Source organism: Aspergillus lentulus (genome assembly GCF_001445615.1).
Source record: "Aspergillus lentulus DNA, contig: Alt16, strain: IFM 54703, whole genome shotgun sequence".
In the NCBI taxonomy this organism is placed as follows: Eukaryota; Fungi; Ascomycota; class Eurotiomycetes; order Eurotiales; family Aspergillaceae; genus Aspergillus; species Aspergillus lentulus.
The window spans coordinates 3,744,018-3,761,354 of NW_028322113.1; the positions used below are offsets into that span (position 1 = coordinate 3,744,018).

Genomic DNA, 17,337 nt, shown 5'->3' on the forward strand with positions numbered 1-17,337 from the left:
TGCTTCTATCCTATTTATATATTCAGCTGCGTGCAGTAGCTTAGCTTCTATACCACATGGCACTCATGACTAATGACATTACATGACCATTAACTATCCAAGAAGCAACTTCCAATGTGAATACTCTTTAAGTAATCTGGTAATCTGTATACATACCATCTAAAACTCCCTACAACCCCGCAATATACATCAATCCATACCCAATCGTCACAATCACCGCCCACGACATCAAACTGGCCGGGATACCGCGAGTAAGGAAATGCCGCACGTGGAGGTACCGTTGACCCGTCTGTGGGACCTCGGTCATAATAGCAGCTGTACAAGTTAGCTAACATTATCAACTGGAGGGGAGGGTTACAAGGGCGTACTCATGTTGGGAAACCCGCTCGTGGGCAACGCCATGGCCACCGAGCACATCAATGCACTCGCCATCACCAGCAAGTTCGGATGCGGGTCGTCCATGCCCACGCCAATCTGGCGCACCAGAGGTAGCATGATCAGCGCCGCAACCGTATGCGAGATAAACGTCGCCATGACCAGGATCAGCGCCGTAAACACGAGCAGAACCCCGTACAGACTGAAGTGGTCGACGCGCACCGTGATCGCCTTGGCGATCGTGTGCAGCAGCCCGGACGAGGTCACCGCTTTGCCGAGACACAGACCTCCCGCAGCTAGGATGATGATCGTCCACAAGAAGTTGTTAAAGTCCTCCTTGTTCAGGATCCCCGTTCCAAAGAACAACACCATCGGGATGATGGCGATCACGCCCATGTCGCCAAAGACGTGCTCGAGCTGATGGCTGGCACACCACAGCCCGATGGTAGACAGCGTCACAATCGTGACAAAGTACTGCACTCCCGAGAATCGGTCCTTGACCGGTCGGATCGGCACAATGGTCGTGCCCCGGCCGGGTTTGAACGTCGCCAGCAAGAGGAGCCATATCAAAAGGATCGAAATGATGCACACGGGCAGCGAGACAAAGAACCAGGTCCCCCAGCTGATACTCGGGTACATATTCTGCAGCGCGATGATATTTTGTGGCGACGCAATCGGCGACGCGGCGCCTCCGACATTGGCAGCCAGCGCAATACCCAGCACAAGGGCCTTGGCAAAGTTGGAATCAGGAGGAAGATTACGAAGTAGAGGCTGAGAGGTTAGCACCTATCAAACAAATTCCCCCAGAAAGGGGCATACCTGAATAATGGAGTAGCAAAGAACAGGCGAGGCCACATTGCTAATCCACATACTAAGGAACATGCTCACAAACATGCTCGTCAGCAGAACAACTTTGGGATTGGATCCGGCTCTGCTCAGCACAAACATGGCCATCCGACGTGCAATGTCGTACTTGGACAACGCAGCGGCAATGGTGAATCCTCCCAGCAGGAGCATGATCACAGGCGTCCACATCGCGCTGAAAGCCGCGCTCGTGGCGTCCTTCGGTCCCAGACGGTGATAAGGCTTCTCCGTGGACTTCATAATGCGCAACATAACGACAAGGAAGGGTATCAAAAGGGATGTCACAAAGAGGGGAATGACCTCCGTGGCCCACAACAGACTGACAAACACAAGCATGGCCAGGCAGTTCTGCTGCTCCGGTTTATCCATGATCGGAGCATAGAGCAAGATGATAAAGGCTGTCAGGATGACAATCAGCGTCCCGAAACTCAAGCTGCACAGCCACTCGGGCACGCTACAGCGACCAAACGGCGTCTTGATCTCTTTGGCCGCAGCCTCCTGCTCATCGCCCTGTCGTCGTGCGGCGGCCGGGTCCTCATCCATTCCCAGCAGTGTCCGACGAATACCAACATTCGCGGCCTGTGCCTTGCGCTCAATGCCAATCATCTCTCGCCAGACTGTATTCCGCTCCCAGACAACGTGCTCTCTCAGGTGCAGTCGCAGCTCCCGTTGGGCCAGGGGTAGATCACCGCCCGTAATCACGTCCGCGTAGAGCTGCTCGATTCGGGCGATCACGTCCTCGATCTTCTTCATGGTCGAATCCGTAAACGGATACGCTGGGGAAACGGTGGAGCTCATGTACTCGCGCCGCAAATTGCAGTCGAGGATCTTGTCAAACTTCTTCAAAGCCTTGGAGAAACCGGTCTTGTTCAGCTGGATGTACGACTTGAGGCCGCATAGCGAGACATAGACATTCACGGCCCGCTGCTTCAGCGACAAGCCCTCGTTGTACAGGTCCAAAAACCGCGAATCCCTGCTATGCTCATCATGCCCACCGCTCCCTCGTCGAACAAACCCCAGAATCCTCGAGTCAGCCATGAATCTCGAATCGCTCAGGTCCGACCGCGACCGACCCGTCAACGGCACCACTCTCTGCCCGGCCGGCGGCTGATGCTCGTCATCGCTATCCGCTCCATCGTCGTCATCTTCTGTCTCCTCCGACGGGAAATCGCGGTACGAGCCGCTCGTGCGCGGGCGCGAGTTAGAGCTAGAACTCATCCTCCGCGATTTGATCATAGCGTCACTCATGGGGTCAACGTCCGCCCCGTCCGCCTTGGACGAATACTCCTCCGCATCATGGACAACATCCTCCACCTCCTTCAGTATCTCCGACTCCTTGACCTCGTAGAAGCTACATATCTTGTCCAGCTCCGCGTTCAGCGCCCGCCGGAACACCGCCTCGGGCGTAGGTGTCTCGCTTAACAGCGGTGCGGACTCGACGTCCGACTGTGCCTGTCCGCTCGCTTTCCGAGCATGCTGCTCGAGCGAATATATCCTAGAAGCATTATTAGCAAGTCCACAGGCCAAAAAGAAAATGGAATGAAATCTCACAATTTCTTCAAATTACTATACGCAATGTAATAAGCACTCCAATCCGGCACCGCGTTGAACTGAATACTATGCGAGAACTTCATCTTTGCTGTCCTTTGTCCCGCCGCACTTTCTTTTGAAGTTTGTCGACGCCGGAGAGCCTCTACCCAAAACCGGAGCCTGAGGTTGCTCGCTCTGTAGTCCTGACCGCTCTTTTCACCCGGTTGCGAATACTTCTCTGTCTGTACCTGTTCGTGCGAGTCGGACTCGATGGAAACAAAATGGCTGGAGCTAGTGCGTTCGCGTGTTACAAGCGGGTAGCGACTGCGGGTGTGCAAGTCTTTAAGCTCGAAGCTTTGATCGTGGCCGTCGTGTTCGTGTTCGTAGGCACCAGTCGCAGATGCGATGCGTGCCACGGTGCGCCCAACAGCATTCGACGACACGGTTTCGACTGGCAGAGAATCTTGGGAGGAAAAAGGAACGAGACCGAAGTTGGGACTAGGCCTCTTGATAATGGGTCGTTAGTGGTAGGTGAGCTGGAGCTGGAGCTGGGGCTGCGGCGTTTGGGCTGGGTCGGGTCCCCGCAACACTGCTGTGCGGGTGATATGAGTGGTTGACAAACCGGCGCGGAGGGGTTGAAGGATTAGGGCTTTGGTGTCCGTATGTGGTGTACGAGCATCACTTTGATTGTAAAGATGAGAATGGTCAGATGAAGATATTGTGAGGATAATCCTGGTCGATAGTACATAGAATAATGACTACGTTTAGGCTGCCAGGGTGCCTTGCAGCAGACTCAAAAGTTGCCTGATCGGGGATAGCGAGGATTTAGTCATCCGCAGTCGAGATGAAGCAAACGATAATTTACAATTGCTGATAGCCTAAAATACAATGCATGAATGAATAGATATCACTATTTACCTGCGCTGAGTGACCAGACCAAGATTCGAACGACCCGCGATACCAAGCTTGTGCACCGCTTCCCTCCGATCCCACACACCACTACGACCTTCCGCAACAGCGACCAGCTCGTGAGCGACTCGCTGAGCGAAACTGCTGTCCCGCCGCTTATCAGAAGCATCAATGATCCATCTGATAGCCGTTCGCCGCCGCTGTCTCTGCATCAGAGGAACCGGGATCTGCACGGCGGCACCACCACCGGCAATACCCTTCTGCTGACGGATTTTGATCAGAGGTGCGACCGAGTCCACGATCAACGAGAGGTAGAGGACGGGATTCAGAGGTAGTTGAGGGCCAGGAGGACCAGGGAGGAGTGGCCGCTTCGGGTGCGGTTGGGGGGGAGGGGCAGTTCGAAGGTGGTCAAGAATGAAGGACATGTTCTGGGAGACCAACTAGATTAGCACCGGCCACCTGCCAAGTTTCTAGCGATGTACACACCTTCTGGGCCTTGCTCAACTTCCCATCCCGCATAAGCAATTTCGTAAACTGCTCCAGCAACGGGTCATATCTCTCGCGGAAATTCTCCGTCTTGGGGAGACTCTCTGGCGCTGGAAACTTCAAGCCGGGGTGCAGCTCCGCGACGTCCTGGTTCACCTGGTTGATCATATTGGCGACAACGGCCACCGAAGGATCGGGCAGATCCTGACCCTGTAGGTCGGGCTGGTAGCGGCGTGTGAAGGTCGAGAAGGACCGGTTGCCAGACGATCGCTTCAGCTGGTCTTGCATGACCTTGGGCATGTGCTTCAGGGCATCTTTATCGCGCTGCAGGATCTATCCAACAGCAAAATTAGCACCGCGACGAACAGTATCGATAGAAAGGAAGAAGTCTACCTCAGCGACGGGAGTCCCCTGCTCCAACTCCGGGCTCGCAGCAGCCTCATATTTCCCACACCCACCGTGCAGGATCTTGTCCATCTGCGCGGCCTCCTCGCTGACATGGGGCAACGGATCCTCCGTAGGTCCCTTTACCCCCTCCAATTCGTCCTTCTTCTCTGATTTCGATGAGTTCCATCGTCTCTGTGCTTGAACGGTCGATGCGGCATGAGGCCGGTTGATGCTGAAACGCGAGCTGACCGCGGGTGAGGTGGATGGACGAAAGCCAGGCAAGGCCTTGCCCACTGTGAAAAGACTGATACGAGGCGGCATGTTGATTCTCCTCGATGCCTGAAATGGACAGACCGGATTTCGAGGGAGAGATGTTCAATTGCCCTCCGTCCTTGGCTTCATCGGAGCCGCGAAGAACGATTTTCCTCTCCACCTTTGCTTAGTCATATATGCCAAGACTCCCCATTCCAGCATGAAGTCATTCATTATTGTTTTAGATATGGCCAACAAGTTCTACAAGAGTGTTTGCGGCCAGTTGTGGCTAGAATACGGTTTACGATGTAGCGGTTTACATAAAAAACGGTGGCACCCAGGCCAGCCCAGTCGTTTTGTCATCCAAAGTACACCACATTAGGAGAAACATCGAACATCGAATTAAGAAAATACAAGATACAGGGTAGTCAGAACCCACTATTGTTCGTCTGTACAGCAAATACAAAACCACCGACCAGCAGTATTTACCCAGTTAGTTTGCAATAGGAAAAGGAGTAGCTTGGCACAAAGGTCAGAGAGCGCGAGGCTCAAACCAAGGACATCAATACTGATTCCTGGTCTGAAAGCTTGGCAAAGTGACTGGTCGCTCAATTGGCAATAAGAGCATCGCCAGTAGGATCATCTGGGTAGACGTAGAACGCTAGCGCTAGGATCAGATACCTATAGCGCGGAAAGTTAGAAACTGGCCCATAGATCGATATGAGAGCGGACAACTTACATTCCCAAGCAAAGCCCACCCTCGAGATAATTCGACTTGCCATCTTGGATGAGGAAGGTCACAACCAAGCTGGAGATGAAGAAGGCGACAGTTTCAAAGATGTGGAAGTTGAGAGTCATCTCAACGTTTAGGATCCAGCCCATGATGACAAGGAACGGTGTCACGAACAATGCGATCTGCAAGCTACTGCCGACGGCTACGCCGATAGCCAGATCCATCTTTCCTTTCCATGCGACAACGACGGCGGTGACATGCTCCGCAGCATTTCCAACAATGGGAATCAAGACAAGACCGATGAAGGTCCGGCTCATGCCGGTCTTCTCCACAATGCTGTCGATGCTTCCAACCAGGTAGTCGGCACAGACGGCAACAAGAATCGTGACAACAACCAGAGCAATGGTGGCGGCCAATGGGTTCAAAATATGATGCTCCTCCTCTTCTTGATGGTGCGCCTGATTCTCTGTATCGGGTCCGAGTCCGTCTTGAACCTCCTCAAACAGCTGTGTATGCGTCTTGAGCTGGAAGTACAGGTACATGACGTATAAAACCAGGAGAATGATGGCGGTACCGTGCGAAAGAATCAGGATATTATTATCCGTCGTAGCTTTGGAGTGGGATGGTGACAGAGAGGCGTAGAGGGTGGCCGGAATGATCAACGAAGCAGAGGCAACCGTCATCATGGACGACATGGTGGACGCGACAGTAGTGTTGAACGTCTGCTCGGAGTACCGGAGCCCACCAATGAAGAAACAGCATCCGAGCACAAGCAGGATGTTCGACAGGATACTGCCCAGCATGCTTGCCTGGACGACACGGATCTGGTTGCCCTTCAAAGCGATGATGCTGACCTACCATTGTCCTCAAAGTCAGCTATAGTTAAGTACAAAACGACTCGAACGGATAAACCCACAATCAGTTCGACCGCATTCCCGAAAGTGGCATTCATCAGTCCACCCAACGCCTGTCCCATAGTAGCCGCCAGTTCTTCAGTCGCAAAGCTCAGCAGGGACGCCAATGGGATAATGGCCAGGAAGTTCAACGAGAAGACAACCGTGCTGTCCCAGTGAAGCGCACCGGAGATGATACCAAGAGGCACAAACACGAGCAGCACGTTGACGTAGTCTCGCACGAGGGTCTCCCAGGTCAAGTGCATGACCTGCGCTGGGATGTTCAGCCAGCGGGATCCACGTTTGTGGCGCCGATGCTGGCTCATGCCTGAATTGATGCGGGGAATATCATTGATCAGAGCATCCCGCTCACTGGGCTCTCCAACCCCGTTTGGAGAAGAAGAGAAGCCAGTCATACTGCGTTTTCTTGGTCCCCAAGAGTGCCTGCGGAAGGCTGAACGGAAATTCCTCGCTGCTGCTGTATCAGATTCGACAGATCCGATTAGCCAAATTTCTTGTGAGATTCGCCTCACTATTCTCTGCACGGAATGATTGTTCAAGAATTAAAAGAAAGACTGCTTGATAGGCGAAAGAGGACAAGGAGAGACTTGGAAAATGAACAAAGAAATTGATGAAATAGACGGAAGATACTTCCTATGATAAAAGAGGGAAAACGAAGGACTGAAGGATTGAAGGTCACAAGTGGGGAAGTTTAAGAGAGAAAGGAAAAAGTGTAATCCTCCTGCGTAGTAGCAGTAGCAGTAGTGATGGAGACGATGATGAAGGTGTGGCACCTACACATTGGGATCCGACAGTGGCGCGGGAAACGACCAGGGAACGGCGATAGGACCGGAGGGAAAAAGTGGGTTAATCCTGAAATATGTAGGATACTAGGCTAGCCGGTCAGTCTAGGATTGATCTGATAGTCGGTCCTTGTCTGGAATCCTGGGACCCGACAAGAGAAAAATTCTGGAACCAGGGTGAAATTGCAAAAAGCCAGTTAAGTTAGGTAGTCTTAGCTCTTGGGTGGCAGGAAGGATTGGCGAAACCAAGACAACCACAGTGGTCTAGTCGCAGAGGGGAATGTCCACGTTTCGCTGAAGAATGAGAGGGATTATTACCTAGATTAATGCTCACGCGGACCAATCGAGATGATCATGGGCTAAAATTCAACTCAGATGTTCTTCTCAATTGGAGACAGGAGGTCAAAGGAAGAGTGCGAAGGAACTAAGTAGATACACTAGAGAGGCACCGGGGAACTGCAAGCAGCCAGCCACGTACGTACCTTGACTACGGATTCGCGGAGGGATGTGGATGTGCGGAGATGCAGGTAGAAGCCTGTCAAAGACGCGAAGGTTGTTTTGTCAGTTGAGCTTTCAATCTGGGGGATGGGATAAAGCAGAGTAACTGCAGTGAGCCGAATCCGCAATGCACAGCCTCAAAGCTGGATGCTTTGATCCTCAAAGGAGCAGGAGTTTAAGGTAAGCTTCGAGCTTACCCTCGAAACAGGACGCGAGGCTATACCTGAAGCTAACAAGTCTCGGCAGGGTACTCAAAGGTCTTGATTGCCCAGATGATGCGCAGGATTGGAAATTGGCGCTGGCAGCAATGCCTCTTTAGAAGACGGAGCTATGTACTAGAGTGGATGGTGTTGATCATCGACTGACCCGGAAACATGGGCCTCAATTGTAGAATTAACAAGAGTATATCAAGTTGATGACTTTCAATCAATATATCAGATAGATACCTCTGTAGATGTATGCAATGATGATGTCGATGATGATGATGAAGTCGGCGCCAAAGTGATGCTTTACAGTGGGGCATCTGCAAAAGCTCCAGCCACTAGCTTAACTCTCATTGCAGTTGGACATCAAGCGATAGACTAGTTATACACTTAAGCGCATTCACTGCATTCTTCTGAGAGACTATCTTAGAGCTTAGGTATCCAATACCAATTGTAAAACTCTATGCACACAGAGTAAATCTACCAGACTGATCTCAACATGAAACTACTCCATCCATTCAAGTCAGTCCACCCACGGATCTTCCAAGGGAAAAAGACGCGCCAAGGTGCACTGCCACAATTAGACCCACCAGCAATAGTATGTAAGCGATCATAGCGCCTGGACTAGCTTAGTTGTACCACTGTGATATGGAGCAACGTGATAAATCTCATTAATTAAGAATCATAGTAGACTAAACAATCCAGAGATATTTACAACAGACTTGAAAGTTTTTGATTGTACAGTCTACAGAATGTGATGATAATCTCAGTGGGTGCTCAACACGTGTCCGATGATGTTGTACAGAGGTGTGGTACAGAAGTCATTGTCAGTCCCACATGCTTCATGCCAATCAACATCCAGAATTTGTATGTAACATCTCACGTGACTGTCAATGACTTTTGCACCACACCTCCGTACCCCGTGCAGACTGTCCTATCTGCACTCCGCAATGCACCTGGAAAATATATCGACATCATGTGGCTTGACAGCTCACTCATCCTAAGCGCAGCCTGTTGTTTGCCTACCTATTCTGTAAAGGGATTGCTTATCATGCGCTGTGTTGTGATCTGCAGACCTACGCGACTGCCCCAGATTGGTTCGGTTTACTCGTCCGTCACCACCCTTGCAACCCACTGAATGTTGGCGCTATCAGATGCAGATCCAACGGTGACCTGCTCAGCCACGCCATATGTCTACCAGTCTGTACGGAGTAAGAAGCTCGCGGATACAGAGGCTGACATCCGATTTAGTGCCCAAGCCACTGTAGAACACACCAAGGGTAATCTGACATGTTCAATTACCACATTAGTCTATGAATATCCTCGAACATCCTACTCTCATATAGTCCATAGATACATGTGCGCAGAAAGCGTTCATGCGATCACCAAATAAGTCATAAGATACAACGAATTCCTCCGCAATAAGAATTCAAGCGTATACTCCCTGTAGACTAGTGTCAAGCGACATAAACCGCCGAAGTTGGGGACAAGTTAGGATGGCACAGCACCGAGTCCTACCACGTATCAGCAACCCCCTCGGTATATTCTCAATCGAAAGAACTCACCTGCTGCATAGGCAAGGTACCACGTCCGGCTCGCTCCCCCGTCAATCCAGCTGTAGTCGAAGTTGGGCTGTGTGAAAAAGCTCCACGAAACGGCTGGGTCCACCAGTGCGAGATTGGCGTACAGTACGCCCTTCCACCCGCCTACCACGTTCTCGGCTGGGTCTGGGCTGTTGCTTGCAAACATGGCATCCCATTCTTCCTCCACAAACTTCTTGCTGCGAATAAACGCAGAAAACGGTAGGATGGGCAGCATATGGATCCTGTGGCAAAAGTCAGCAATGCAGGTCTTGATAGCGTCAATGACAATGAAGGGCTCAAAAGTTCATACCCCTGAATATACTCCAGATTGTTGCCAAAGTAAGTAGTATGGTCCACCTTGTTTTCGAACAACTGCAAAAGATTGTCAGTTGGAGACTAACCCCACAAGACATACGGTAACAATGCTTGACTTACTATGCCCGTAACCTTGTTGGCAATGAAGTTCGCCGGCTGGTTCTCGTTGTCGCTCTCCATCAAAAAGTAATTCCGGAGGCTTCGGCGCAGAATGCCCAGCATCAAGTTGCCTCGCGCCTCCATACTAGCATCCCCAATAGTCTTTCCCCACATCTTCAGGGCGTACGCAAACATCGCATCTTCCGACGTCGACTCCTCGTCTTTGCCGTCAAAGGACTCGAAAAGACCCTTTGCCCAAGAATGGCCGTGGAACCAGTCGAACCCGCGCGAGAACGGGAAGAGTGGATCGTTTCCGGCTGAGTTTCCAGCATCCCGGACAAGCATATTGACCCAGTCTTTGCTGGTTTGAAGCCATTGAGGATCCATGGATCCTATGATCGCAGCAGCATGGATGAAGTACCCGTAGTGGAAATGATGGTCATTGTACAGCGTATTCCCAAAATCAGCCCCTAGGTCACCAGTGTCATAGCTGGCAGAGGATACCACTCCTTTCCAGACATTGTCGTAGACGAGGGGAAACTGTTGCCTGTTGTCAATGAAACGGGCAAAGGACTGCTTCAACCGCGCAAGGCCCTCGGCCGCAAGAGTGCTGTTTCCCCCCAGTTTGTCAACTGTATACAAAAGGGTGGCAAACTTGCTCAGAGCCTTGCCGCTGAAATACATACTATTGAGATCGGTCTGAGCATCCATATCCTGTTGAAGTTCTGTGGGAGCTGCGGCCAGGATGACCTGCTGGGCAGCGGGCGATATGCTGTCAATGCTGCCTCCGGAAACCGACCATGGCGCAAAACCCATGGAAATGGGGAGGTCAGGCTCAACCATTGTCCAGTATTCCCCAATAACCGCGATCGCCTGGCCTTTGGTGGTGGTTCTAAGCGTGATATTCGTCGCCCGGCTTTGTGTACTGGCGTCAAACGATTCCATGTGATGTGGGAGCGCAAACATCAGCAAGGGGGTGTCCTGCGCATCCTTTCCTGCCTTAGCCCACATCAGGCTGTACGTTCCAGTGCTCTCAGATACTGAGCCCATGACCGCGCCCTCGACAGCATAAACCCCTGAAGAGTTATCGTAGAACTTCTCACCAGATGCGCCAGCCGGGTTCTTGGCCACCTGGATCGTGCCCGACCAGCCGGCGGGCCCAATAATTTCGCTGTTTGACACCAATCGGAGCTGTGGATCTGTCCCATCGTCGGGGGTTGCGTAGAGAAGCCATGATGTTCCATCTTCAAGGGATAGGCTGTATTTGAATATACCAGCACGTGGGGATCCAGCAATTACCATTTTGTTGAAGAAGACGCCACTCTGGATCTTGGGTTGCAAGTTGCTATAAATGCCAGTCACGAATCCCATACCCTGCACTACAGGAATGGTGATGCTCTGAGATGAGCCCGCGGAAGGTCGTAGAACCGCGTTGGCCGAGAAGGGAAGCGGATTTTCAGTGATGAGTACGGTAGATGCCCCCAGTTCACTTGCTGAAAGAATAACCGAATGGATGCCGATCGGATTGATATAATATGATATGGGACTACCAGGAATTGCTGTATTCACCGGGCCGTGCGCGACTACGTTACTCTCGACATGGGAGATCGCCATGCCGTAGCTTTGTGACGTTCCACCTCCCTTCACCCAAGCAACGCTGTAGGGGTGCGTAAAAGTACCGTTGGTTTGCGTTCCCAAGAAGAGCCCACAATAGAACTTGTTCGTCTCAACAGGAGTGTCCGTGTTGACCTGTACGGATCAGACAACGCCATCAGAATAACAGGCTTCGGGAGCTTACGATTCCATTCTTAGGTACGGGATGATCGTTCCTCGAGCCAATCGTGTCGGGAATTGGACCAGTCGACACTGCTACAAAGACGTCTTGACCATTTGCCATGTTGGTAGCGGCAGCTACTCATACCTCATCAGTCAACAAATCAGTGAGTGGTGTTGCGGATGGACAACTCACCTGATACTGGCTCACTGGATAACTGACTCTGCTGAGCTGGGTCCCCTGACGTTGTGGAACTTGTCGTCTGGCTTTCAACAGAAGACGAAGTTTCACTCGCTGAAGTCGAGTCAGAAATCAAGCTTATGTGCATCTGCAATCTCAGACTAACCTGGTTCCAAAGAGCTAGCCAAGTTACCGTTTGAAGATGAATAATCTGGCCTAGCCGAGCCAGTATTCTGACTGGTCGATTCTTCGTTGGCTGTAGTCGAGCTTGAGCTGGCAGTTGGCACCACCGGCGGGCTGGTGATTGGTGGCAGTGTATCCTCTGACTTTGAGGGCTCTGACGTTGAGGGCTCTGAGGCTGAAGATGATGTTACAACTGGGGGATTCGTAGTCGGACGCTTAGTGGTAACGTGATGAGTTGGCGGCTTTAGGCCCGATAATAGCAAATCCAGCACGCCGGGTTTGGTACCACCTTGAGGATGCAGCAACGGGTCCAATAGATGGCCCAATTTCAAGTCAGTAGGAAAGGGCTGCTCTGAGGAGCGACCCTCACGTTCCAAACTCGTCGGATAGAACTATTTGAGGGTAAGTGACAGCCACGGGCGGGATATCCATGAACTTACTGCGCGTGCTTCGGGTACTCGCAATCTAGCCTCCTGCGTCGTGGGAGGATATTGGGTCCTGAACTCAACGGTACTGGTCGGCTCGAGCGACCAAGGTAGGGATTGTACTGTCTCTGACGCCAAAAGCCAGGTCAGCATGACTGTAGAGTGCCACATGGTTGCCGCGACCATCCTTCCGGCGTGCCCGTGGGGACAGATATCGAATGACCAGTTGTCTCAAGACCTCCAAGAAGCGCAAGACAACGATACAAAAAGTTACGTATACTGATTTTCGTGTTGCAAGGAAAGAATTGAAGAGGACCCTTTGTCCCAAGTACACCAGGCCGCAGACCGCCGCTCTGGAGTGTCAAAGGAGCGTGTGCACAGAAAGCAGAATGACAGTTTAGATGTCCGGTGGAAGTAAAGGGGTGGTGATAGGATTATGGCTTGCAATGAGAGGAAAGAGAGTGATGGGAATGAGTGTATTCGACCCGATTCGTGGCACATAACGTATACTTCAAGTACACTTCCTCATGGGATACGCCGGACAACTCGAGGTGAGAGTCGCGGAAGAAAACAAAGGGGCGGACAAGGCCCAGTAGGGCCAGATAAAGGAAAACATTGCTCACAAATATCAAAATCTCAAATTCCAGTCACGACTAGCGAGAATCTCACCAGGCCGAAGTAGGCTGTTCCCCGTGAAGGGTTACCGGATGACCAAACTTTGTCTAGTGGACAGACAGCGGAAGGTGACGCGGATGTAGATCTAAACAGACTGTCAGTCAATTGATTGGACTCAATGTGCGATTAGCAGCATGCGTGGTGGACTCAAAAGGGCAAAACAATGCAGGAACGAGGGCACTGGAATGCTTTATCATGGTGATCCGCGTACCAAGCAATCCTGACTAACGGTTGCCAGAGAGGCATCTAGCTACAAAAATCTTTCTCCGCAGACTGGTATGAGAGATGGATGACTTACTTACAGGATGTGCAAATGATTCAGTCGGGTGATGCGGTCGATGAAAAGGGGCATAGAATGACTGAAGTTGGAGGATGTAATTGTAGCTGTCGGATCAATTCTGGGCAGGAAGGGTGTGGAGCAAAGCAGGGCAGCTGAATAGTCGAATCTTGCGGGCAGATCCATACGCCAACGTAAGCCACACATGAGAGGACTCGTATGGACTGGAAATACGCGGGGTTTGAGGTACATATTGCTCGTCAATTTTGTCAAAGATTTCGTCTGGGCTCGGACAGATGCGTAGTTGGATCAAAGGCTATCCGCACATTCCACCAGGTTGAGAAGTCGGTGCTCGGACAACCTCATGGCTTATGGCGTAATCAGTCAGGTGAAAAACTTTCATAAACTGGTCATCGAGTAGTTTGGCAGGTTCTCAATAATCACCGAGGCCACATGGCCGCGTCGTTTGGGATTCTGTCACCAGAGATCAAAGGAAAGGATACATCAAGGGTTGAGGTTGCAATTGCTGGGGAAGTGAGCTCGTGCTGCTCGTGCTACAGCAACCCCGACATCGCTCACCCGACCTGATCATCTACTTCTACACCTTTGCTTGCGCATGCAAAAGCTCTCATGTAGACTATGATGATCTACTATTTTGCAGGAAGTACACATGATTGTGGAAGTTCGATATATCTATTCCAATACGCTCCAACAACGCCGTTCATTACCCCAACTTTTGACACGTTGGTATTGTGACACAATCTAGCGTGTTATAGCACCCAACGCAGCAGGAGTATCACAACTATAAAACACAAATCTATAGGGTCCCAAAGGAGATGCCTTAAATCATAGGCTTCTCCATTGGCTTGATGATGCCCTGTTTGATCATCACGCGAGGCTTGGTTGCGTTTTGCAATGTCTCCTTGGTAGACCATTCAGGGCCGATGGGGAGACGCAACGATCTTTCGTATTGTGCCTTGGTCTCGAAAGGATGAGGAAGCTGAGTCGCCATATACTTGGTGTTCTAAAAGAGATCAGTATTCAATCACTCGTGCATCGGTGGAGACAGGAATCGCTTACCTTCCTGATGCGTTTCTCGTTGATGATGACCCGAGAAAGCTTTGCATCCTTTCGGTTCTCAGGCTTGACACCTTCAACCTTAGTCAGGACTTTCTTCTGTCGCCTCTGCTCCCTTTTGCTGACTCCATCACCGGTCCAGCTGCCCCATCCAGGAAGGGTCTCGTCGATGACCTTGTCACCCTCCTCTTCGATGGTTTCGAGCTTGTCTTGCTCGAACTCTTGGACTACCTCATCTCCAGCGAACGCTCTCTTCACAAGATCATGATTCTTGAGTAGGACTGGCACACTCTCCTCGTCATCGCTGCCATCGTCGTCCTCGGCTTGGCTTTTCTTAGAGCTGATAGTCGACTGATCCTTCTGTTTCTTAGGAGCCTCGACAGTCTCAGCGCCAAGAGTGACATCGATAGTCTGCTGCGAATCATCCGCTGTTGCGCGACGGTTGTTCCGTTTTGTCTGCACCAGCCAAGGATTCTCCTCTTCTGCAGTAGTCTCCTTTTGCTCAGGTGCGCCACCAGATGGCCGCGCAGCCTGGGTTTTCCCCGAGCGCTCAGATGATTTCTTCTTGTTAGACTGATTGACGACAATGTCGACCTCTTGATCAGCCGCGGCGTCGGCCTCATCATCGGAACCCGGTGCCTCTTCAAACTCATTCTTGGGCAACGATTTTTGTTTCTTGTCCTTGCCGGATTTGTCATCCTGAGACAGGCCAAATTTACGGCGGCCGACCTCAGACTCTGCTTCAGACTGCGACTCTTCTTCGCCGCGGAGTTCTCGGTTGAGTCGTCGAATTTCAGCGTCATTTTGGGCTTTGCGTGCAGCCTCTGCGTTCTGCATGAATTTCATGGAGAAAAGTTTAGCATGTGGACCAGTTATCTCTGAGGCATCTACATCATCCCCCTCCAGCCCCTCAAGTTTCTTGCGTAGTTTCTGCTTCTCAGCATCAGAGCCTGCATCTTCTGCCCAAGGATCTTCGTCTTCCGACTCTGAACTGGAGGAGCCCAGGTAATCCTCATCCGCTCGGGGAACACTCTTCCCTTCAATTCGTCTCCGCAGCTCTTCTTCCTTCAGGGCCTGTTCTGCTGCACCGCGTCGAGCATCCTCGTCCCAAGCGGTACGGCCAGTCTGCTTGAGGCTCTTTGCCCACTTGCTATCCTTGTGTTTGGCGCCCATTCTAGCCTCAGCTCGGCGGCGCTCATTCATCTCTCGATCTTCCTCCTCCAAGTCCACTCCAGCTTCCAGAAGAGCTTGTCTTTCCTGCTGCTCTAGACGCTCGCGCTCCTTGCGATGCACGCGGCGATACGACTTGCTTTTGATCTTCTTGATTCGCTTGGCCCGTACTTCTTCACGGAATAGCAAATCACGTTGCTTGCGCAACTCTGCTCGACGGGCTCTAATTTCCTCAATGGGCAACTTTCGTGCCTGCAGCTCCTCGAATTCCTGAACCTGCTCCTCAGTCGATTTGCCGTTCGGATCCGCAAGTCCACTTTCAACTAGGATATTCTGAATCGTAGCTTCGAGATCCGTCTGCGGCTTCGTAGGGCCGATTCGGTGTGTTTGCTGGGCATCGGGATCAGGTAGAGGGAACATCAGGTGTTCCGCTCGTCGATTAGCCTTGACAGTCTCGAGCCAGCGGTTCAATGTCTCTTTGCTCTTTTCATATGCTGCTGCTCGGTCCAACCGATCTTGTTGACGCTTCGCCAGGGGCGCGTCCAGTTTACCAGGTATTCCAGATGACTGCTTGTGAGAAGACGGGGTCGCGTCGACATGCTTTAATGAGCTCTTTAGGCGGGAGTCGGTAATGGAGGGCAAGAGGTCGGCAACAGTAAGCTTTCGTGACGAAGTCAGTCCGTATTCCGTAGGCTTAGCGTGTTCTTGTGCGCCTCCTATTCTCCGAGTTGGCTTATTCGTAGATTCTGGCTCCAATGCATTGACGAAGCTCTGTAGTTTTGAGAGACCGTGCTCATCTACTTCGTCGGCCTCGTCACCTGACATTGATAGCCCGCTTTCCTCGTCAGATTCATCGTCGCTCTCTTCGCTGTCCGAGTCATATTCCTCCGACTCATCCGGTTCAGCCTGCTTCTTTTTAGATGCTGCGGCCTTTGCCTTCTCCTCCTCAGCTGTATTTAGATCCCAGGCAGTAGTAAGATCGATGGCATCCTCTCCAAGATCGTCTTCATCTTCGTCCATATCTTCGTCTTCCTCCTCTGATTCCTCGATATCTTCGTCCAGGTTGATTTCGCGCACGCGTTTGGATTTCTTTGGCTTCGGCTTCGACCCGGCATTGGTTGTTGAGCTGCCGCGAAATGTAAAGCCCTCAAAGCGTTCTTCGTCGCTTGAGCCCAAGGCCTCGTCACTGTCCAACTCTTCGTCGTCATCGCTGTCGACTTGGCCCAATCTCCACCTGTGCCCTTCGCCGTCACTGCCGGCGTTACTGCTCAGTTCTGATTCATCATCGCCGCCAAATCGACGACGCTTGTTATCGGGGCCATCCGAGTCGTCCATATCACGGTTGGGGTTCCGTTTGCGCTTGGAAGGGTCATGGATCTTGCCTAACCGGTTGCGCCTTACTCCTAATTTATCGGTGACCTGGCTCTCTGCGATTGACAGCGCATTCAGTGCTTTTTTTCCGGTGTTCTTTTTGGAGGCCGGCTTTTTGGAAGACTGGTCCTTGTCCTTCGGACCCCGCAACTGAGTCTGTCTGCGAGGCATCGTGTAATATTGACGGTAGATAAATTAGAAACACGCTCAAGACCAAAGTCAATAAGTAAATATGAGAGCCTGAAAATATGGCTACTCAGTCCTAAAAACGAGTG

The 17,337-nt window shown here is 51.5% G+C and overlaps 4 protein-coding genes across 4 annotated transcripts; all 4 read right to left on the minus strand.

The window, feature by feature from the left end:
- Positions 1-169: 169 nt before the first annotated feature.
- On the minus strand, positions 170-4,872 carry ALT_8676 (putative transporter C3B8.04c; the record flags this gene model as incomplete). The annotated part of the gene is made up of 7 exons (XM_033557846.2): positions 170-315; positions 369-1,146; positions 1,195-2,734; positions 2,791-3,267; positions 3,688-4,106; positions 4,165-4,497; positions 4,558-4,872. 7 exons carry the CDS (start codon positions 4,870-4,872, stop codon positions 170-172), a joined length of 4,008 nt encoding a protein of 1,335 aa, XP_033413737.2.
- Positions 4,873-5,411: 539 nt separating this feature from the next.
- On the minus strand, positions 5,412-6,845 carry ALT_8677 (calcium/proton exchanger; the record flags this gene model as incomplete). The annotated part of the gene is made up of 3 exons (XM_033557845.2): positions 5,412-5,484; positions 5,543-6,390; positions 6,453-6,845. 3 exons carry the CDS (start codon positions 6,843-6,845, stop codon positions 5,412-5,414), a joined length of 1,314 nt encoding a protein of 437 aa, XP_033413736.2.
- Positions 6,846-9,424: 2,579 nt separating this feature from the next.
- On the minus strand, positions 9,425-12,678 carry ALT_8678 (glucan endo-1,3-beta-D-glucosidase; the record flags this gene model as incomplete). The annotated part of the gene is made up of 8 exons (XM_033557844.2): positions 9,425-9,447; positions 9,499-9,758; positions 9,827-9,888; positions 9,952-11,679; positions 11,729-11,841; positions 11,900-11,998; positions 12,051-12,459; positions 12,508-12,678. The coding sequence occupies 8 exons, from the start codon at positions 12,676-12,678 to the stop codon at positions 9,425-9,427; spliced, it is 2,865 nt and encodes a 954-aa protein (XP_033413735.2).
- A 1,607-nt stretch (positions 12,679-14,285) lies between these two features.
- Positions 14,286-17,233, minus strand: ALT_8679 (UTP14 family protein; the record flags this gene model as incomplete). The annotated part of the gene is made up of 2 exons (XM_033557843.2): positions 14,286-14,468; positions 14,525-17,233. The coding sequence occupies 2 exons, from the start codon at positions 17,231-17,233 to the stop codon at positions 14,286-14,288; spliced, it is 2,892 nt and encodes a 963-aa protein (XP_033413734.2).
- Between the last annotated feature and the right edge of the window lie 104 nt (positions 17,234-17,337).